The sequence below is a fragment of the Anopheles gambiae genome, chromosome 3 (genome assembly GCF_943734735.2).
Source record: "Anopheles gambiae chromosome 3, idAnoGambNW_F1_1, whole genome shotgun sequence".
Taxonomy (NCBI): Eukaryota; Metazoa; Arthropoda; class Insecta; order Diptera; family Culicidae; genus Anopheles; species Anopheles gambiae.
Window position 1 is genome coordinate 66,162,795 of NC_064602.1, and position 22,393 is coordinate 66,185,187.

The following is a 22,393-nucleotide window of genomic DNA, read 5'->3' on the forward strand; positions in this document are numbered from 1 at the left end:
GACAAAAACTGAGTAGATTCCATCGCATTTAGTAGGGCTTGGTGTATGTTTACGATTTGGAATATTTATTTATTTTATATGTAATAACATTAGACGAAACATTGTGTACAGTTTACCTTAACAACGCTATTGAAAAATTCTTCTTTTTCCGTCCTATGTCTAACCTACAAGTCCCAGGGTTGTCAATTGTCTCTAAAAATGTCTTCAATAATCTACGAATTTTTCGCATTCACTATCTTCATCTCGCTAATGTCAATCTTAATGTCCTTCAGGTTCGCTAGGAACGGATCGGTCGGGGCCGTACTCGAGCTGGTTTTCGTTACCACTACTACATCCGGATGGTTGTTTGGCGCGTTCGCAAGATCCTTCGCAAAGGAAACGTACGCTTGTTGCGATGGACCGGTCACTACGGTTTGGTTACCCTCATCTGCCTGCTGTTCCATCTTCTCCAAGTCTGTTAGAATGCGAAAGACCGGCTTAGCGGAATCGGTTTTCGAATCTGCCACATCCACATCGAACCCTTGCCGTGAGTTGGATCGTTTGATCGTAAAGTTGGGTCGTCCGTGTGTGAGCAACAGTTTGCGTGCTGTACCGCCGGAAACTGAACTATTGCCACTACTACTACTACTGTCAGCCCACCGATTCAATGAACTTTTCGGTGGCTCTTTGTTAGCCTTCTCAAACAACGGAGTACGCTCCACTTTGGCGGGTGATGGTGAAGGAAGAGGCGCCGTGTTGTTGGCGATGGGCACCTTCGGTGGGGGTGATACGGCAGCAGCAGCAGTCAGTACGGGGGCCGGTTCGACCAACGTTACAGGCAGCTTGTTGACCGGTTTGGCCGTCTCCAGGATGTCCGTGTGACTGACGACACTGCCCGCCTTGGTAAGGGTTCGAATCTGTGACGGCCGTATCGAAGCGGCACCACTTCGTACCTGTGGCGACAGCAGTTCTTTCGGAGTGGTTGGCGACGAATTGGCGGTGCTTGCTCCCCCGTTCGATGTCGTATCGATGGTAAGTGGTTCGTAGGACTTGGTAGGATTGCCGTTTCGTAGTCCCGCATTTGGATTACCGCTGGCTCCACGCAAACTATCTCCAAAACTTCCGATGGACACTTTTACGGTGCTAGTGTACGTAGTCGGAATGGCTCCGGTCGATGTTTTGGGAGTGGCCTTCGAAGCCGATACTCCATTTGCCCTTGGAAGCGTGTTTGAGTAGGAATTTCCGTTCGTTATCTTAGCAGGATCTTGATTTGTAGAGCTTGTTGGAGGTGATTTCGGTTGGAAGCTGTTAATTTTGAATGCAATTCCGTTCGACACAGAACTACCCGTCGGAATACTTCCATTTGCCAGCTTTGCAGGACTAGACGGGGCCACATTAATACGTCCAGGAGTTACCTTTATCGGCGAATCCGTTTGACTAGCACCAGCTTTAGACGTTACGCTGGCTGTTAAGAGAGAACCTTGTGGACTAGCCGCAGTAGAAGACCCGTTTGAGATCACTTTACAGACCGGAACTGGTGTTGGACTTTGTTGCTCTTTTACCTCACCATTGACTGGTTTAACGGAGGTACCATTCATCGACGTGATCGCTGGTTTTGTGACTGGCGTGGAAACTGCCGCTGTAGCAACGTTCCGTGACGGTGCATTTTGAATTTGAATAACAGTCGTTGTTCCATTGTGATTCGGGAGTTGCGTTGCCGACACTTTCCGCAGTGTGGAAGTTCCGTTGACAACTGGCTGTACTGTCGGTGTAGATGGTACTGAGACAGCTTTCTTCTGTACACCCAGTACTGGGCTCGGTTGCTTCACCGGAGCAATGCCACGCTCCTTGTCGACGAGATCAACGATCGTTTTCAATGGATTGTCAACCTTGGGCATATCGGGCGTTGGAGATGGACCGTTCAGTTTCAGCTGTACCTCATTGCGCGTAAGTTCGATCGATCGTTCAATTTCCTCATTCTTCCGACAGTCGCCTTCCTCGAGATCTTGCTTTTTGATCTTACGCTTAAGTGTGTTGCGTAGCTCGGCCTGCAGCGCATCCTTCATCTCGTCTATGGAGGTAGATTTGTCGTACAGAACGGATGGCGCAGGTTCGTCATTATCATCAAGTACACCCTAAAATAGTGAAAAAACAATGTGTAAATGAATTGTTGCTTTATTTTTCAAATTATTTTTATAATTATTAGGGCTGCGTAACGCATTGGAGATATGATAAACTGCAAGCCAGACATCTCACAGGCGAATTGATCTAGCACTGATCTTGTAGACCAGCGATCGGCAAAGTACGGCTTGCGAGCCGCATGCGGCTCTTTGCTTGGTTTAGCTATTTGGCTCTTCACCTGGCTCTTTCGGTCGCAAAGTTTGCCATCATCACGATCACTGATCATGAAGCTATTTTTCTCTACGAGGTTCGAGGTCCAGGAATTGAGTTCGAACCTACTACAGTCTAGGAACACATCACGATACTCTCTTGATCCCAAATTTGAATTGTTCCTAAATATATCCTTATTCTAAAATAGTAATGATCCCATCCAAATCTAGCAATAACTAGACAGAACGGGCTCTTACGATTATTTAATTTTATGTTCCTTTAACTTCTCTCATGCATAAGCAATACGGCAAAACCGTCCCTCCTGAATAAAAAAAAATTCTCTCACGCTCTCCCACTACACACTTTAGCAGGAGTGGTCGCTTAGGGCCATAATTTGCTTTAATTTATCAATGTCCACAGGAATTTGTGTACATTTTATACACTTGCGAGGATGATTGATGTATTTGAAGTGGCTTCTAAATACTGCTACTTGTGCTATGGCTTACGATTTAAGCTGTCATGACAGCCTACGGGCTTTCTATTCTTATTTTAGCACGCACCGTGATCCACTTAGGAATTCATCCTACACCCGTTCCATTCCTTCACTTGTTTATTAATTCATCGTATATTCGCCATTTTATCAGTTAATACCAACATGATTTAATTCAGTCTTACCATTCATTCAAAATGAAATGCATACTTCCAAACACTTTGAATATTTTCTTCAAAATTTCAACCATTCTCAGAATGGCTTGAAACAGCTGATTTCATTGAAGCATTGGTGACTTCATGCTACGCTATTTCCTCTGCTCGTTAGAATTGTAAAACACATTCACACCGAAATAACACGTTCTAGGCCATCACATAGAACGCACCATTTGTCATCAATACCCGCCAGCGGCATGTGTACTAAATTAGTCAAGCTGTGCAAACGAATGCGCCACAACTGCACTGGCGTAATGAACGATACAACACAAGTCGAACAAGCCCGTCGGTTAGCGAGACTTAAAAGAACAATCAACACGGTATGAGGATGATTCACTTTTACCCACTTACCAACCAACTTGAAACCATTTATTTCATTGAGAAACAGTTGCAGAAACCCAAGCCGTACTTTGAACAGCCATCGCCAGAGCTTTTGCTCTGCTTTTACACTCCTCTACATTTGGCTTGTGCTGTACCGCTGGGCACACTTAGATATGTGTGTGGCGGTGTGCTGAATGGCATTTTATCAGTCCATTTCGATCGGCTTTATCTACAAGGTGACAATGTTCGATTTCTGGCCGTTACTAATTGAAGATGATTTGTCGGCTACCCCACTCTCAACAACTGCACACATAAATACACATACACACACACCCTTGCGTAAGTTGGCGTGCGTCATTGCGGTGCCGCAGTTACTACTGCTGGGTAGGATTTGTCGGTGTTAAGCTATATATTTGCGCGCTGATTGTGTCCGAAATTTGCGATTAATCGATCATTATTGCAAAAAAAATCATGCATTTTCGGAGCCAATTTGGGGGAAGGAAGGTTGGACACGACACACATAACACACACATAAGCCTTTGGACGCCCCTTTTTCGTCTGTCGCGTTGTGGGTCTTTCCCAGGTCGATGGTCGATACAACAAACCTTAATGGGTTTGAAGCTCTATGTAAAGTTTTTATGGCCACGCACTTGTACGTTCTGTGTATGAGAGCACGGTCCAAATGGGAATCGAACCGTATCCAGCTTTGTGGGATTTTGTATGCATATACCATTACACCACTGGAGGCTTCTGACACCGGGTAATAAACGTAGCAATAAAAATGTACAAGGTAACAATAACCGCAAAGTACGTTTCATTGTAAAATCATTAAATCTATAATATTAATATTATTCATGACTCGAAGAAATCTTCCGCATTATAAAAGCTGCTCCATTACCTCTCAGACACAAATGATCATTGTCCTCTTAAGGTACCAGCAGCTTACAGCATCTCAATCCCGTAGACAAAGGTAACGAAACGATTCCATTACCATCGATTGTGACCCAGCGGCAGATTAGAAACCCAGGCCAGAGATGGCCATCGCAAAACAAAAGGCAGCCCCACCGTACGAAAGCTCTTCATTCACGACAACAGCCAGGAAAGCAGATGCAATCGAGTTGCATGAGCTGGCCTTCGGAGGCGGACCTCTGCCCATTCAACGCCACCGCTTCCGGAAACCGCCTTAAATCGGACCATTGCTTTCTTTGTTTTGCACGTGCAATTCCTACCCCGCCGGACGCCGGCGTTGCGTGCATCGTTGTTGGCCCCAACACAATGTTACATTTTGCATGTAATGCAAGCAGTAGCGACGCTAGATTCCCATGCCCACCACGCCCATCCCCATGCCCCGGTGCCCGTTTTGTTTTCCCACGGTAGCCCCACGGTTCGGTGCATTGTTGCAAGCGTCGGTTTCGCGACGGCGGGATGGTCCACCACCGTCGGAGCGGATGGGAACTCGGTTCACAGTTTCAAGTGGGAAACTTTCATTTTCGCGCCTCCACATTGGATCCACTTCAACACCTGTAATGCTAACAGCTTGCTAATCTAGACCAATCTAAACCTATTGTCGTGTCTCAGGGTACTAAGTGACTTTAATCTCACGACATCACACGTTGCGAGAGATTCGCTGGAACTATTGCGAGCAGCTAATTGAGGCCTGGAAGGGGGAATACTTGGTTATGTTTTGCAAACAGACATCATCTTCACAGATCACCGCAGCAGAGTAGTATTTAATGGGAGGTTCAACCTTGTGTGAATGGTAGCGATCTATAATTTGCCCCGTGCGCAACTCTCCTTATCGGGTTGGTGCTTTTAAAACAAGCCGCCAGCGCACGATAAGACGGAATTCCTCAAACAATAATAAGAGCAAAATACAGCGCCCCCACACCAAGCAAGGTAAAGGAATTTGACCGTCGTAAAATCATAAGACCGAGGTGTATGTGCCGTTACGTTTCTACTTCTTCTTCCCTTGGTACAGGAGTCGCTCACGGTTGAGGACGTCGTGCTAACATGGCCAGGTTGGCAACCATTCTCGGTGTAGCTCGGTTCATGGCTGTCCTTTATCCTCCTCATATGCCTGATGATCCAACGTATTCTTAACTATTTTGTTTAAGTTTTTTTTTAAAGCCAGGAATTGTCTGCTGTGTACAAACTTACTGTCTTAGATGCTTTAGAAAGATACGTTACATAATTGTTCATTCTCTTTGAGAAGAATTTTCTTATCCTTTGTCCAATTTGCACTTACATGTTCGGACTGATCACTAGCGGTAGAAATCCTAAAGTATAAATGGCTCTAGATCTTACATACTCTACGTATCCTTTAGAGCAGTTACCTTCACCCTATGGTTCACGGACCACTTGTGCTCCGTAGTGTAAACAGACGTGTTCCGCGAAAAATTGATGGAATAAACAAGTTTATTGCAATACATATTGTACAGTTTTTGTTACTACGAGCAAGATTAAGTTCCCAATAAGCATGTCTAGAATAATAATTAAACATATTTGATGAAGAGGCTTTGAACAACGTCTACATAATGTATGTCCTCTATGTATATGTGGATCAATGAGAAGAACTTTCATGTAAAACTATTTGTAAAGTCGGAAGTAAAGTTCTACGGTTTATCTGTAATTGAGTTGGAGAAGATTCCTCGATTGAACCGTTTGGCTCAGGACATATGATAAATACATCATCATTAAGATTATAGAGACTTTGATTAGATATGCCTTAATCATCTCAAACACTCTGGACAGTGCTGAATAGAAGTATTTTTTAGTACAATCGATCAGGATAAGTGACATTAAGTGCTATCGTCCATAGGCAAATATCTTCCAGATAAGATATAAATGCATTATTAATATTATTATAACGAATAAAAAAAAATATCTGGTACAGGAGGTCTACGGATTGACTTCAGTACCTTGAAGTTATAGAACGCAATATCTTCATGAGAGATCCTCTAGCGTTCATGCGTTGAGAATTGACAATCCTTGGCCCGGGGGACGCGATACATGCGCACAAACACAAACACACACACACTTTCAGTCTACATCAACCAGAACCCACTTAATAATGCATTCTAAAGACAACAGTGACGAACCTGCCCCGGGGTTGCTTGTGTACACATGGAAGTTGCTCCAAAACAAAGCCTCCGTCAGCTCCGGTCCACCCTAACCAGTTAACCTCACCACCAAAGCGATGAGCATCCGAGTCGGTTGACGTCAGCCCGCGCCGAATGATAATGAAAAAAGAATAAAAAAGAAGCCTCACCCCGTAAGGGATTGTGGAAGAGGATTTTCTCAGGTCCGGTCGGAAGATTATTAGCATTTTATCACGAAAGCGCATCGTTGCAATAAAAATTGTAAGCGTATCCGCGACTGTTCAAACAACAAACGCGCACACACACACACAAATACACAAAGCGAAGGGGAATTTGCCATCCAACGAGAAATCGGACGTGGTAAAGCTAAAGTTTTTTGCCAAAGTGAAACAAAAGTCATAAAAACAGGCCGCCAAAAATTAAGCCCCAAAAAGGAAATCTCCTCAAACATTGAATTGGTAGGTTTGGTTGGGCGCTGCAAATTTACACCTTCCAAAACAACCCTGGGCTGTATTTATTTATTATCGTTTTATCGCTCTTCCCCCTTTGATGGAGCCCAAAGTTGTTGTTAAAAGTATGAAAACAATCTTTCCATTTCCCTCCCAACGAAAGCGTACACGTGCAAACAGAAACTAGCTCTCGATTAAACGTGATCGAGAGAAGAAAAAATAAAGCGATTCCACGACCCAAAGTGTGAAGGGATATGAAGTTAAGCTGAACAACGTGCACGAGATGATAACCGTTTGCACCGGTTCGAGAGTGTCACGTACCTCGTGTGCGCCCTCTATTGAGCAGTTCGATGATTAAAGCAGCAGTGTTAGGGAATGTGAATCATAAGTGATCTACCCTTTAAGCTTTCCACTCTAGTTACTACAGTGCCCTAAACTTACGTTAGCTTGCTTGATGAATGCGGCCGTACTGCGATCGTTTGTTTTGGCCGGCTTCAGATTGATCCCGTTACGAATGGCAGCCATCAGCTGATCGGTATGATCGCCACCATTGCCGACCGGTGTACCTTTCGGCGGCCCCGGTACGGATGCGGTGAAGTTGGGTGCAACTGGTGGAGCGATCGGCACCGTAGCTCCCGGTGTTGGTGGAGGTGGCGGCGGTGGTGGAGTCATGGTCGCACCACACTTTAACTATGACAGTCTGCAAGATCACTTCAAAATTACGATCACCTATGCCACACAGCACTTGAACCTTACTGCACTGCACTAAGGTCTTAACCCTCTCACGCGGAAGTCTCACAGGAATGTCCACGTCACACACAAACACACCCTCTATTAGCCCCTTTCCAAGGGCACCAGATATCTTAACACCCTTCCCCCAGACTGTTCAATATCGGGTTGAAGTGCGAGCGCGCACAGCACAGCAAAGGTACCTTTGACGTGAGACGACTAACCCGTCCCGCCACTGTCTGGATACTAAACGCGCCACTGCCCCGATGTGGTGCGTGTACTTTCCAGCGCTGAAATCGATGACAACTGGTACTACCTCTACTACTACATACAGCCACTAACACTAGCACTCTTTCCCCTTTGCAGATTGGATTCGCGTTAAGATAAGCGCCCTTATCTTATCAGCGTAAGGGGTGGGTGGGTTCCGATTTTCGATTTCGAAGCAGTTCGAACGACGGAGAAAAGAGGGTGAGGAGCTTTGCTTTATGGCTGTCCGCTGCGTATGTTTATCACACTGTTTAGTTCTCTTCGCCCTTGTTTTTGCACCGCAGTGATGTTGTTTTATCTGCTTACAATTTCTAGTGGCTGTGCACGGGGCAGCATGCTTAACATTCCATGTCTTGTTGTGTTTTCGTACACAGTCTCTGGCCAGTCTTGCAGATCGGTTAAAATGCTCCACCTACTATCACCTGGCTCACCGATAGTGAGGGGGTTAGCTGGGCGAGAAAATGCGCGCCGGCAAAGGAGAAACGAAATTCCCACCAACCCGTGGCACACAGCATTTGTTACACAAATTAGCGAAAGCAGCAGGTTCCCCCCGAAAAAAAACCTGGGCCGTTAAATAAACTTAAAGCTCGATCTCGATCCACCCGAAAACTAAAGCAATCATACCAGACAGCAACAACAGCAAAGAAAAAAAGATCGTTAAATCGTTTTGGTACGTCCACAATATAAACCGGCACAACACAACCGGCTCAGCACAGCTTTCCTTTCACAAGCACAAACAACACGTGCGCGTTCGCAGCACCACTTTTCGACCTGACACGCTGGCTGCTGAATCGTCTCTGTACCGTCGACTCGCGCCGCAGTAACCTGTTCAGTCGGCGGGTCGACGGCGCAAAATCTCTAATGGTCGTATAGTTTAAAGCTTGCTCCCTTGCCTCTCTCTGTCTCTGATGTGGCAGACAAACAAACAGCAGCACCGCCAATCCAGTGGCACCCCCGGAAGGGTTCGCTGTCGACTCATATTTCCTCCTCACTTGAAACCGCTCCGTCGAAGAGGAGGTCGGTGATTCATCATCTGTTTTGAATTTAACATCAGTCAACATAAAAAAAATCCCCCCATCGGGTTGGGAGAGTGTGTGAGTTGACCGTGAAACTGTGCGAAAGAGTGGAAGAGGACTGTGTTTTTAAGTGATGGTTAGTTAAATTCTTCCCATCAAAACAAAACGATCGTGGTAACAAGTTCTGAGATATGACGGCATACTGTGTTCTGTAAAAATCAAAACCTGCAAGAACTCCAAATCGTGGCAAAATGCTATGGTAAAGACTCATTCCCATCATCGAACGAGTTATCGATCTACCCCACGACAGGGAATTCCATAAAATCTATCAATTAACTTATCAATTTAAATTCAATTTATGTTTTATTTTGCTACACAGTCAGCGAGGACTTCATTCGTCAATTTACCCCGATCGACTGTGACATTGATAGCGTTACGATAGTGTTTGTGCAATATGGATGGGTCCCACCACCCGCTTTTTGCATGCAATCTGACCGCAGCGTGCATGTGGCCAGGGCCGGTGATGAATATATTACACAGGAACGTCGGGACAGGGATAGGGGGCAAAAAAACACACACTACCCCTCCAGCAAGCGTCGCACATGAGTCAAAGGCTATTAATCATTCAAGTGATCGTGATCGCAGGGATCCATGATCGTGGTAGTGGTGGCTGGAGTTATTTTTGTAAAGATTCTTTTAGGCTGAGACCGGTTGTGCATCGGGAACGTGCTTATGAATATGACATTTTAAAGGAAAATGTTCTTATGAATATATAAGTAAAGAAAAATTGCTACATTTAACGTTGGAAAGATAATGTAAGCGCAGTAACGCTGGAGCCTCAACTCTAGCTGTATGGTAAGAAGGAGCAAAAGTGCGCACCATCACCGATTGAAAACTATTTGAGAGCAAGTTAAATTTCTCTTTTTACTTCGTTCGTTTTGAATTATAGAATTTTAATAAAAATATTTTTTAATTATATAATTATTAAATATTCAAATTTGAATGTTCGTTTAAAAAAAGTCGTTTTTATTCGCCGGCAAAATTATTTGAAAATTGACAAAATCTGTGGTCAGAACTCATTCATTAAACTTAGATTGTTTGGTAACTATTGACCTTGTGCCGATTGTGGTAACTATTGATTTCCCTGTGCTTATGCTATACAGTCTGTTCCCGAGTTACGCGGTTCTCGACTTACGCGGATTCGGAGATCCGCGGTTTTCTAAATTTGACAGATCACATGTCAAATCAGTCTAATTTGCTTAAAGTTCGGTATTAAATGCATTTTTGCTAAAAAATTTAAACCGCTTAATAGCCAGAAATATTAGAAGTTTCTGCACGAATTATATCAAATAATTGATAAAATGTATAAAAGTACTAAATTGAATAAAAAACTCCGAGTATTCAATAGCATTTTAGTCAGAAAACGTTAAATTCGACTTACGCGGATATGGCAGTTACGCGGATTCGTCGAGAACGCAGAAACCGCGTAACTCGGGAACAGACTGTACAAACAAACATAGGAATTTATCCTAAAGCCAATAGATTTCAACACGTTTTTTAACACCGGGTTTGTATTACAAACGTGACTGAAATGTGGCTCAATTATTAAAGGTTTAAATAAAATTCCAGCAAAACAGTGTGCAACTATTGAATTCCCACCAAATTAAAATAAATCCATCTACTACGCTACGAGTACAACTCAGTGATGAAAATGTAACTGAACAAAAGACGGGTTTTAAAAAAAACTTCATAAATAATAATACAAGAAGAATGATTGAGCATAACATAAACCTTATTCAAAATAAATTATATTGTTTCGAGTTACAATTAGTGCTCGTGGTAAAACGTGAACGTAAATCGGTGATCTATGAGTAAAGGGCCTATAATATTAAAGGAATAATTCCGAAATGTATCTGTCGTTGACTCCATTTCACAGATAACTCCACTTCATTTTCCTGACGAGGTAAGCGCTGTAAAATGCCGTTTGACTTACCAATTCCATTCAAAATTCATATAACTTTTATTACAGGGTTACCCACGATTTACTGATTGATTCCCATAATTTTTTATGGGTTATCTCACAATTTATTCATCGTTTATGGGATATTAAGTTCGATCTCACGTATTGGTATCGTCCGATTGGACATCAATACAGTAGAATCAAAAACTTCTGGTAAACGCCCGAAAAATCCTGTAAAAATATGGGAAGCAAGCTTTTTTTCGAAAATCAACCAAAAAACGTTGGAAAACCCTGTAAGTATGTAACTAGTTAAGAATAAAATCTTGATTAGCAAGTTGTCACTGAGAACATCCCTGTCTTCTTATTTATTCAAATTATGAGAAATACTGATTAAAATAATGGAATAGAATCTACCTAGTTTGTGGAGCTGCTTTCCTTTGTTGTTCTAAAAGCTTTTCTTTCGAAACTTTTTTTTGTTATAAAAAGAGGCTACCACATGTGAGGTAAACAATGGAAAAGTTTATTGAATTTTGACAGTCATTTGCGAGTACGTTTTAAATATGTAAAAAATATGTAAAAGCACTGATTTTCGTCTGATTTTAGAGATCTTTCCTGCTTAAGAACTCTCTGCGGCTCGTCCAATGTTGTTCGTCAAATTTTGGAATATGCTAGCATTATTTCAGTCCCTCTAGTATTGAGGGATGCACTAGATTAGAAAATATTCCAAGACATTTAACCAGGGTTGCATATCGACGTAATTTCGCTCTACACAACTACCTCCCTATGAATCGCGATTGCAGTAGTTTAATTTGCCGTCACTAAGCCATCGACGTCATGTAAGCCAAGCATGTTTCATCGGCGGGTTACTTGTTTCCTCTATTGATGTTTCCGATTTGCTCGCCGCTATTTGTCTATATGTACCATCCCGCGGCCTTCGTCGCCGGTCTCCTATATGATTATGAATACATTGTATTGTTATAATGATCCTTTTCTGTCCTATTTCAGATGGTTTAACTACTATCATGATCTCTTTAACTTCAACTCCTCCATAAGTTCTTTTTGCTCTCGTACTATTACATTTTGTCCGTCTTCCTTATCTTTTTATTGACTTCTTTATATTTAATTTCTGTTTTCAAAGTTTAGTAGATTTTTTTACTCTCAATGTTTTCTTTTATATAATTGTTTTTTTCTTCGTCACGTTCTTGAATTACTTTCATTACAATTATGCTTAAATTAAACTAGGCAGACTGTGAAAATAGCACATGAATTAAATAAAATGAATTAAATTAAACTAATCAAATTAAAACAAGATTCATAGATTTTCATGATCATAATCAAATTGAATTAAATGAATTTTTTTTATTGGTTATCTAAAGAGACTAAATATTCTTTATTAACTACTATAAGTACTACTGTTACTACTAAAAATAATATTAATACTACCAATACTACTTACCATTATCTTATTTTTTTCGCTTTTTCTCATAACAACCAACTATCTCATTGAGTCAAACGAGCACTTTTGCCCCACCGTACCCTACGTTTAATAGCACTTGAGCACTTGATAGACTAACGTCGTGCATCTCTTAATTGCAATTGCGTAAAGCATCAAGGTAATCCACGCAACGGTAGTACCGCACAATATATTTCCTATTCCTTTACTTCCTTCACGTCTCGAAACGACCGCCCGACAAAGGCCTTAACCCTCAGCGAGGCGATTAAATTGCGTGTTTGTCCTACAAGAAGTCTACCTCGTGTATTTCATGATGGTTCAAAGTGGGAACGAGCTTATCGCTTCTCATGCAGCTGGGTAAACCAGAAGATGGTTAAGAAGTTTATTGCATATGTACAATCTTGCAAGCCCGATAAGAGAATGCATTCACCCAAATGCGCTCATCGTGTGCAGTTCTGATTAAACACCCCACCCGCAGGATTAAGCGCTTTGATCGATCGAGACGTCATGCGAGAGAGAGGGCTGTTTTAGTGCATTTTTTGCCACCTAGCCCGCCTACAAATGAAAAAGAAACTCATTGTCCTCGACTGATATGAGTGATATGATTGGGAATGTATAGAGTTCTTGGAGGTACTCCAACTCTGTATGATAGTTCGTGTTTGTGGAAATTTGATCAAGACAGATGAATGGCATATCTGCTAAACTGCTCATTAAGCACCAAACGGTCGTTTAGCACAATGAATTTTAAAACAAAACTCCCCACTGTCCAGTTATAATGACCATCGCACCGCATATGACTCACGCGAACGAAACGAGGGACACTGATTGGGTTTCTTGTCGCGTGCTGACCAGTTTGATGGCGACGGCTTTTATCTTGGTGAACGTGATGAAACAACACACCCCATGGAGTGGTCAAAAATATATTGATCCGGACCAAATAACATGCATTTCGAGGTTTCTTGCCTGGGCTTGATGAATCACGATGTTTGAGAGAGATAGAGAGAGAGAGAGAGAGAGAGAGAGAGAGAGAGAGAGAGAGAGAGAGAGAGAAAGAGTTATGCCAAACCACCATCAACTACTTTCATTCCAGTTTTTTTTTTTGCTGATTTGTATCTTCATTCGCCTGTGGGGGATGGAGCTTTACTGAGAAGGGGGTCGGAACGGAGGACGGAAATAACAAAACAAACCTACCCAAAACAACAAAGAGCAACATTAAACGAACCAGCGGGAGGAACCATAAGTGACCTTCCCCACAGGTACAGGTGGGGTGGGATGGTTGGATTTTTCATGATTTACCTACCATTCGTACCAACTATGATTTCGAGCTGTGCCATGTGTTGCGGTATTGGCCCCGCGTAATTACTTCGGTGCGAGCAATCAATCCACCCGCAACGGAGGGGTATGCGCAAGGGATGCGCCCGCTCCGGCGCAGTGGTAAATGTGTAAGTACTCTGCGCAAGTGTACTCACTATCTGCTGGAGAGTATGCGTGTGATCCGTAAATTTCGGCAAACAATATGGGATAGCTCACTTCTGTTCTTCACCTTCGAACAGTTTCATCCGTTGCATCGATCGTTGCGAGTCATACGTTGCATAGTTCGGCAAAAGGGAATTGTCCGATAGTAAGGGTGAAAAAAGGTTGCACTTTTTTGGGGTTTGGAACAGCAAGCCCACTTCCAGTGCGTGAATCATATTGGCACGCTAATACCTGTGGCTGTTGATAAGATAAACCGACCACCCTTGCTTCCGAGTGTGTGATTCAGCAGAATATTGTTTCGATTTTTGGCTATCGGAAACAAGCTTTGCACGCTACAACACTGCCTGCAGAGACATCACGTCCAGAGTTGATTATCCTCTTTGCTGGAAAAGACTTGCCGTGTGCATTCCAGCTCGAAACTACACATTCGCAATGGCATCTTCTTCTGAGCAACCAACGTCGATTCCACCACCTCCGCCAGCTTCCGGATTGGCCCCGCCACCACCACCACCACTCCTGGCAGGGACGGGTGGACCGAGCAGAGCATCAAAGGCAACCGTCTGGAAGAAACCGTCCGCCGAGAGCATTCCGGCGGAAGAAGTCAACGATCGGCTGCTGGCCGACATTAGGGCTGGTGTGAGCCTGAAACCGACCAAAACTCGTGACTGCAGTTCGGCTGTGCTGCGCCGGAAGGGCAACTTTAAATGATTGTAGTGGCAGTTTTGGTGCAAACTGTGCGATGCAATGAGGACTCACGGGTGAAGGATGTGTCTTGTGAGTGTCTCCTAAATGGGTCTAATTCTACAATTGTGGAAACGAATATGACTGTATGGAGGAAAAATGACAACTTTATCTATTTGGCAACTTAGAGCGGTAGATGTTCGTGGGGTACTAATTAATCGTTAGGTCGAGTGAAACATGATTCGAAAAGCGGCATCAATAAATTATTTTAGTTTTATTTTTAAGTGTTTACACATGTTTATGATCGAAAAATAGAAATAAATCATTTTTGTAATGGTACGAATTTGAATTTATTTTTTCAGATAAGCCCGGGTAACAGGTCGAAAGAAAATGATCGTGAAATTTTAAGTTTTTTAGTTTAAACAGTCGTGGAATTTAATTTCCTTTCTTTTAGTGTACGCTAAGCCATATTCTGAATAATATTTAATGAAATATAGCAAAACACACATTTTTTTCACTCGAGCTGTAACTCGAGGTTTACCATTAAATTACAATATTTTTTAATATTTTTTATAAGAATTAACAGACGTAACAAAAAATCACGCACACTAAAACATGTTGTTTTCAATCATATAACGGGTTGTTCCTATAGTTAAGCTTTGAATATAAACACTTAAATTTAATGGTTCTATACTTAATTATTTGGCTCTTTACTTCAGGTTAAAACAATCTGAGAATATATCCCGAACTAGCTTAGATTTAGCATCAAATTTCATTCAAAAATAATGTAATAATAAATTAAGGACTATATCCATAAACTATGACTAGGTTCAGGACTAGTTCCCGGACCAATACCAGGACATAATAGTCATTAAAATAAATTCCAGGGTTAACGTCTAGAGAAGGCTAGAGATCGTTCCAGGACACATTCCAGGTCTGGTGGAGCTTCAGCACCATAATTAGAATTTAAAACCAAATATCGAAACAACCTTTACGTAATCGTCTTGGAATACTCCCGGATGACATCAGCAAATTCCTACAAATAAAGAATTATTCTATCTATCTCTATGAAACAAAAAATTACCTCACTTACCCTTATTCAAGTGATTGTTTATTTGAAATCGACGAAAATAACATCCAAATCGAAATGCATGTTATGGTCTACTACTGTCACTTATGTCATCAAATTCTAAAATCCTGCAACGAATGAACCAACCTGAACGATTTCATCAGTCATCAGACGCTTCGCGAGTGAAAGAGAAGGAAACGATCGAATGCAAGGAAAGCAATCGTCTGCTTCAAACGTCTGACTATTCTGAAAGGTTTTTCTCCCAACGCAAGCGGGGCAGAATTTTATTCTTATTTCTTAACAAGTTTTTAACCAAAAACAGCAAAATAAGCACTATTTTCTTACCCAATCTGACAAGCTGCAAGTGCGCGCTAGGTGTGGAAGTGTAAATTGAGAGTTTTACCCTACGGACGAGCGTGTACGCGGTTAACATAACAAACCGAAGCGAAGGACGCAAGAAGCGCGTCAATTTTCTGCCGAAAGACTGGTTCTGCTGCTGCTGCCGTGTGTGTTGCTATTCCTTGAAAAGCGGCTCGAGTGCGATAGAACGCGCTTGTGGTGGTGGTGGTGGAACAAAACATTGGTTTGGTGTACTGTTCGTTCGGTGGCGCTTGGAAGATGATGGCCTACGGTGCAATAAATAATCGAATGTAGTTCCGTACCCGGAAAAGTTTTTGAGTGTACAATTTCGCGCTTTTTAGACGGAAAGATCCCGTTAAAAGCTCGCATTTGACTGCTGGGGCTGTGCAGAGAAAGAGAGCAAAAAAGCATCTGGCCTCCGTGTGCAGTAGGCTTCACTACATCCGGCACAGAACGACCCAGGAACGCGGTGCGGTGAGCGGCGGCGGAGAGAACGATGGGCGATATCACGTACCCGGCGGGATGCCGGCCGATTAACGAAGATCTCGGGCAGGACGAGCTGATTCGCCGGCTGAAGACGCTCACCCACACACTGCAGGCGATGGGCCAGGACGAGGACGGCATGTACACGCAGTACATTCCGCTGGCCGTCCATCTGGCGGACGATTTCTTTCTGCAGCATCCGTCCCGGGACGTGCAGCTGCTGATTGCCTGCTGCATAGCGGACGTGCTGCGCGTGTACGCACCGGAAGCACCGTACAAGGATCAGGACCAGATCAAGGGCATCTTTATGTTTCTGATCCGGCAGCTGAATGGACTGCGCGATCCGAAGGATCCGGCGTTCAAGCGCTACTTCTATCTGCTCGAGAACCTCGCGTACGTGAAATCGTTCAACATGTGCTTCGAGCTGGAGGACTGCCAGGAGGTGTTTTGTACGCTGTTTAGTTTAATGTTTAAAATTGTCAAGTAAAGTATCGTGTTGCCAACATTTTATTCCCAATGATTTAGTGTGCGTTCTAATGCTTTCTTCCTTTCCCTTTTCAGTGACGAACACAGCCCGAAAGTGAAATCCTTCATGTTGGACGTTCTCGCACCGCTCATCACCGAGTCCGATTCGGTGTCGTACGATCTGCTCGATCTGATCTACATCAACATCGTCGAGCCGCTGCGAACGCAGAAGCGAAACGCATACGAACTGGCGAAGGAACTCATCATCAAAACGTCCAACTGGCTCGAGGCGTACACGCAAGCCTTTTTCAACCAGATCCTCATACTGGACAAGAACGAAAAGCAGTACCAGATTGTGCCGAAAATCTACGACGTCATCTACGAGCTGAACGTGATCACGCCGAGCATCCTGCTGTCCGTGCTGCCGCAGCTCGAGTGCAAGCTGAAATCGACGCACGAAGCCGAACGGCTGAAAGCGGTGTCCACGCTGGCGCGCATGTTTTCCGAGCCAGGCTCAACGCTCGCCCGCCAGTACGGGCCGCTGTGGAAGCAGTTTCTCGGCCGCTTTTACGACATTGCCGTGCCGATCCGTATCAAGTGCGTCCAGAGCACGATGCACTTCCTGATCAACCATCCGAGCCTGCGGAAGGACATCATCGATACGCTTCGCATCCGGCAGCACGATTCGGACGAAACGGTGCGCTACGAGGTGGTGATGGCGATTGTGGAGACGGCCAAGCGGGACCTGCAGATCGTGTCCGAGTCGGAGGACCTGCTCGAGTTCGTGAAGGAGCGCACGCTCGACAAGAAGTACAAGATCCGCAAGGAGGCGATGAACGGGCTGGCGATGATCTACAAGAAGTACCTCAGCGACACGAATGTGCCGGCGGCCACGAAGAAGGCCGTCAACTGGATCAAGGACAAGATACTGCACGGCTACTACATGACGGGCGTGGAGGATCGGCTGCTGGTCGAGCGGCTGCTCATCACCTGCCTGGTGCCGTACCAGCTGCCGGCCGAGGAGCGCATGAAGAAGCTGTACCAGCTGCTCGGCACGATCGATGACAACGCGACGAAAGCGTTCATCGAGCTGCAGAAGAACCAGCTGAAGGTGCGGCGCAGCGTCGCCGACTGGATCAAACTGCACCGGCTGAAGGATCTCACGCCGACCGTGCTGAAGGAGATGAACGTCAAGTGTACGAACATCGCGAAGCAGCTGCCGGACCCGGTGAAGGCGCAGGAGCTGCTGCTCAAGTTTTCCGCCCAGATGCGCAAGGACCCAAAGCTGATCGTCGAGATGGAGACGATCCTGAAGCGGGACGTGTCGTGCAAGGAGTGTGCCGACACGATGGCGATCGTGCTGAAGAAGCTCGGCCAGCCGATCATGACCAACACGTACTACAACACGGTCAAGATGCTGCTCGAGCGGATCGCCTCGGTGATGGTGGACAAGCAGTCGATCGGCGTGCTGATCGAGCTGATCCAGGAGTGCATGAACGGCGGCAAAGAGGTGATCGAGGAGGTGAGCCTGCCGACGGATTCGGCCGGCGAGCGGGGCCTCAAGCTGCTGACGGTGCTGGCGTACGTGTTTTCGGCCCACTTCCAGCACGACGAGATACTGCGCCACATGATCGGGCTGCTGTCGTTCGACGAGCCGTACGTGGCGCCGTACGTGCTGAAGGCGTTTACGTACCTTGGCCGCTACAAGTCACTGATCGAGTCGCACCCGGCCATCCTGAAGGAGTTGGCCCCGCTCTGCAAAGAGTTTGCGATCGCGGGCACACCGAAGCAGGCGAAGCACGCGATCCGCTGTATGTTCGTAAACACGCAGACGGGCAACAGCGCTGCCGTAGATCCGCTAGCGACGGGTGCGCCCGGATCGGACCTCAGCGCGATCGACATCTTCCCGGACATTGTCGAGGGCATGAAGCAAACGTTGCACCCGCAGAGCGAGCACTACCGCACGGCGATCGTGACGCTCGGGCACATCGCGTACAATCTGCCGGACAAGTTCCACGTGCAGATCAAGAACATTATCTCGCGCAAGATCGTGAAGGAGCTGCTGGTGAAGGAAACTTCGGACGGGCGGTCGAACGTACCGGCGAAGGACTGGTGCGACGAGCAGGACCTGCCGGAGGAGACGCGCTGCAAGGTGGAGGGGCTGAAGACGATGGCCCGCTGGCTGCTCGGGCTGAAGAAGGACGTGCTGTCGGCGCAGAAGACGTTCCGCATGCTGAACGCGTTCATCAGCAAGAAGGGCGACCTGCTCGAGCAGGGCGGCGCATTGTCGGCGGCGGAAAAGTCGTGGCTGCGCCTCAGTGCCGGCAAGGCGATGCTGAAGATCTGCGAGCAGAAGGGCGTAGGGGATCAGTTCATTGCGGAGCAGTTCTACAACCTGTCGCAGTTGATGGTAGGGAACGGAAATGATTGGTTCGGAGTAGTGGGGGGGGGGGGGGGGGGGGAGGTCGGAATCGGACCTACCCGATTCCTTGTTCGAAATCAATACTGGAGTCGATTTCGATGCTGGAATCGATTCCGATTCCGGAGTCGATTCCGGAGTCGATTCCGCAGCCAATTCCGAATTCGATTCCAGCGGAATCGGCTCTGGAATCGATTCAGCGATCGAAATCGGCTCCGGAATCAGAATCGACACCGGAATCGGAATCGGCTCCGGAATCGGGATCGGCTCCTGAATCGGAATCGGCTCCGGAATCAGCATCGGATCCGGAATCAGAATCGGCTCCGGAATCGGAATTGACCTGGGAATCGCAATTTACTCCGGTAACGGAATCAGGCTTGACTCCAGAAATTGAATTAGCTTCGGAATGAGAATCAGTTCTTGAATTGAAAAAAATAAGCTTCAGAAGCGAAATTTGTCCGGGAATCTCCATGATAATGGATCGTTTACAAGTAAATTTGGATTCTTTGCGGCTATCAATACGTAGCATCATTTGACCCAAACGCCTATTCTTATGGAGATACTGACTCCATTTCGGTGCCGATTCTGTTTTTGGACTCAATTCCGATTGCGCATCTGATTTCGTTTCCGATGAACCGATTCCGGAACCAATACCAGAAAACTTCGGAGCTAGCCGGAATCGATTCCGACAAAAACTTAACTTTTCCCATCACTAGTTCGGAGGGCATCGAATTTTTACTTGTTTGTGTTTTATTCTCAGACTGATCCAGTGCCGGAGGTGCGCGATACGTTCGTGAAGAAGCTACACAAAGGCCTGAGCAAGGGCATTCCGCACAAGTGCCTTCCGCTTGATTTCATGGGCTACTATGCGCTCGGCGGAAGAGAAACAGATCAAACGTAAGTGCGGAGAAAGCTAAACAGAAGTTCGAAGATTTGATTTAACATAGTCCTTATGATTCCTATTAAACTTTACAGTTTGTTCGCTCAAATCAGATCCAACATAGAGACAGACGTCAACAGACGACGAGAGTACGTGAAAAACTTCACCACAGGTAAGCGTCATAATGAGGTTGCGTCCCCTTCATCGTTCGCAGCTAATCGGTTTCCCTTCGATCTCATCCTCCAGTTGAGCGTGGCATGAGTCAGCTGCCACACATTCTACCGGACTATATGCTCGTGTTTGCCGTGACGGTTCTGACGCACGATCCTCATTTTACGCGCCCAAACGATCCGGCCCAGCTGCGACAGATAGAACGGTGCCTGTGGCTCGTACTGGAACCACTCGTCATGAACAAGGAGTTCTTCTGCTTTAGCTTCTACAAAAATTTGATCGAACGTATTAAACACCACAAGGACGCCCTCAAGCCCGAGGACGAGGAAACGAATCACGTAAGTCTTCAACGCTCATCGTAGACGCGTGTAAAGTTGCGACAACAATGTTCTTATGTTTCCTTCCACTTTGCAGAAACTGTGGGCCATTTGTGATGTCGCGATGGGGCTCATACTCACCCGTCTAACGTTCTACGATATGCGGGAAGCACCGGCCGAGGCACGCATACCGTCGATGTACTTCCAGGCCCAGCCGGAAGACTTCCAAAACACGCGCTACTACATTCCCGATGACATGTACAACTTAACGGATCGGAGCGGTCGCAGTGCGGTCCCGTCCGGCTCGAAGACACTGGCGCCTGCGGCCAAACCCAAACCCCAAGCCCCGACCACTTCCGCATCCGCTTCGTCCTCGTCATCCAGCGCGACAGCCTGCGCGTCCTCCTCTTCATCGCTTACACTACCGGTCACATCTAGTTCGTCAGCGATGGTAAAAATTGGGAGAGTTAATTCTGTTTTTTAGAGAGGTGTATTAATGTTTCGTATTTTTGTATTTTAGGAACGGAACAAACTCAAAACGAAATTCGCTCGCCAAGCAGTTCACGACGATGACGAACACAACAATGGGCAGGACGAGGGAGAAGATACCGGTCCACCACCCCCCAAGCGAACCTACAAAGCAGCCGACGGTGCCAATCTATAAGCAATGACGGGCCCCAAAGCCACCATCCCATCCGATAGGAGGCCCTTTCGGCGTGCGTGCTGCGTGGTTATTTTATAAAACTGCGAGATTGATGTATGCTATAAGTTATTTATGTACAGTGACACACACAAAGACTAGACGGGTGAAGCGACGAGTGGGGGATACAAACGCCCATAAGGACGGCGCGCGAAGGATGTTTTTGTTAGGTTAGCTAAAGACATGCTCATAGATCCAAATTTGGAACATAAGTAACTACACACACACCCACTGGACACCGAAGCGACTGTAAACGATTGATTATATTTGCTAAACACCTTCTTTGATAATAAAAAAACAACTCTTCGGAAGGCTGCATGCATGCGTGTGTGTGTTGCTCAATTAAAAGGAGCAAAGAATCTGGTGGTGATTCCGCAAAACATTAGTAGAGGGCATTAACTATCAGATCACTACCACCTTCTCTCGCTGCATATACTCAAAACGGGCCTTTTACTTTTGTTAACAGAGAAAGAGAGGGCGCGACACGATACTTCTCAATACGTACTGCTAGAACCTTGTTAAGCAGAAAGGACTCTGCGAAAAAGGTAAAAAAGAAACGAACGCTTTTTTTGAATACCAGAGAGGGGGCTAAGCATAAAGCTTAAACGTTTATGAATTGCGAGACTATGAAATACAGCACCTGTAGCTATAATGATGCTGACTACAAAAGTGACAAAAATATATTAAAAATAAGTACGGTAAAGTGACGCATTTGGGGTATTTTTTTTACTATTTTCTTTATTAAAACAGTTTACATACATTTCATGTTTCATCCGCTTGTTTTACAAGAGATTAAAGGAAGGAAATCTCCTGACGGTCGAGCTCTTCAAGATGGGGCCGGAGAGGCTTACCGTCGAAATGCATCAGCTGATCGTAAAAGTCTGGGAGCAGAAGGAACTACCGGAGGAGTGGAAACTGTCATTCACCCAGTCTACAAAAAGGGCGACAGGCTGGACTGCTTAATTCCCTTAATGCCGGCTATAAGATCCTGTCCCAGATCCTGTTCTGTTCTCAGACTTGCGCCCCTTGCTACAGATTTTGTCTGCAGCTACCAAGATGGGTTT

At 45.3% G+C, this 22,393-nt stretch overlaps 2 protein-coding genes and 2 long non-coding RNA genes across 4 annotated transcripts; 2 read left to right on the forward strand and 2 right to left on the reverse strand.

Moving 5' to 3' along the window:
* Nucleotides 1–44: 44 nt before the first annotated feature.
* On the reverse strand, nucleotides 45–8,734 carry LOC1272542 (mucin-2). The gene is made up of 2 exons (XM_061661220.1): nucleotides 7,325–8,734; nucleotides 45–2,114 (listed from the first exon to the last, which is right to left on the reverse strand). The coding sequence occupies exons 1-2, from the start codon at nucleotides 7,553–7,555 to the stop codon at nucleotides 213–215; spliced, it is 2,133 nt and encodes a 710-aa protein (XP_061517204.1). The 5' UTR covers nucleotides 7,556–8,734; the 3' UTR covers nucleotides 45–212.
* Nucleotides 8,735–8,815: 81 nt separating this feature from the next.
* LOC133393943 (uncharacterized) lies at nucleotides 8,816–11,203 on the forward strand. Its single transcript, XR_009766516.1, has 2 exons — nucleotides 8,816–9,154; nucleotides 9,275–11,203. It is a non-coding gene; the product is annotated as an uncharacterized LOC133393943 (long non-coding RNA).
* A 151-nt stretch (nucleotides 11,204–11,354) lies between these two features.
* On the reverse strand, nucleotides 11,355–12,822 carry LOC133393944 (uncharacterized). Its single transcript, XR_009766517.1, has 2 exons — nucleotides 12,312–12,822; nucleotides 11,355–11,803 (listed from the first exon to the last, which is right to left on the reverse strand). It is a non-coding gene; the product is annotated as an uncharacterized LOC133393944 (long non-coding RNA).
* A 2,920-nt stretch (nucleotides 12,823–15,742) lies between these two features.
* LOC1272548 (sister chromatid cohesion protein PDS5 homolog B) lies at nucleotides 15,743–22,032 on the forward strand. Its single transcript, XM_061661222.1, has 7 exons — nucleotides 15,743–16,860; nucleotides 16,939–19,252; nucleotides 20,022–20,158; nucleotides 20,237–20,313; nucleotides 20,388–20,650; nucleotides 20,727–21,080; nucleotides 21,150–22,032. Exons 1-7 carry the CDS (start codon nucleotides 16,391–16,393, stop codon nucleotides 21,291–21,293), a joined length of 3,759 nt encoding a protein of 1,252 aa, XP_061517206.1. The 5' UTR covers nucleotides 15,743–16,390; the 3' UTR covers nucleotides 21,294–22,032.
* Nucleotides 22,033–22,393: the final 361 nt, after the last annotated feature.

What these genes read in the sequence shown, in the direction of transcription:
- LOC1272542 (XM_061661220.1), bottom strand. Translation starts at nt 7,555, where the DNA reads ATGACTCCACCACCGCCGCCACCTCCACCAACACCGGGAGCTACGGTG. An exon ending in CATTCATCAAGCAAGCTAAC is followed by an intron (nt 2,115 to 7,324) that starts GTAAGTTTAGGG and finishes TCACTATTTTAG; the next exon opens with GGTGTACTTGATGATAATGA.
- LOC1272548 (XM_061661222.1), top strand. Translation starts at nt 16,391, where the DNA reads ATGGGCGATATCACGTACCCGGCGGGATGCCGGCCGATTAACGAAGAT. An exon ending in ACAACCTGTCGCAGTTGATG is followed by an intron (nt 19,253 to 20,021) that starts GTAGGGAACGGA and finishes TTTTATTCTCAG; the next exon opens with ACTGATCCAGTGCCGGAGGT. An exon ending in GGAAGAGAAACAGATCAAAC is followed by an intron (nt 20,159 to 20,236) that starts GTAAGTGCGGAG and finishes TAAACTTTACAG; the next exon opens with TTTGTTCGCTCAAATCAGAT.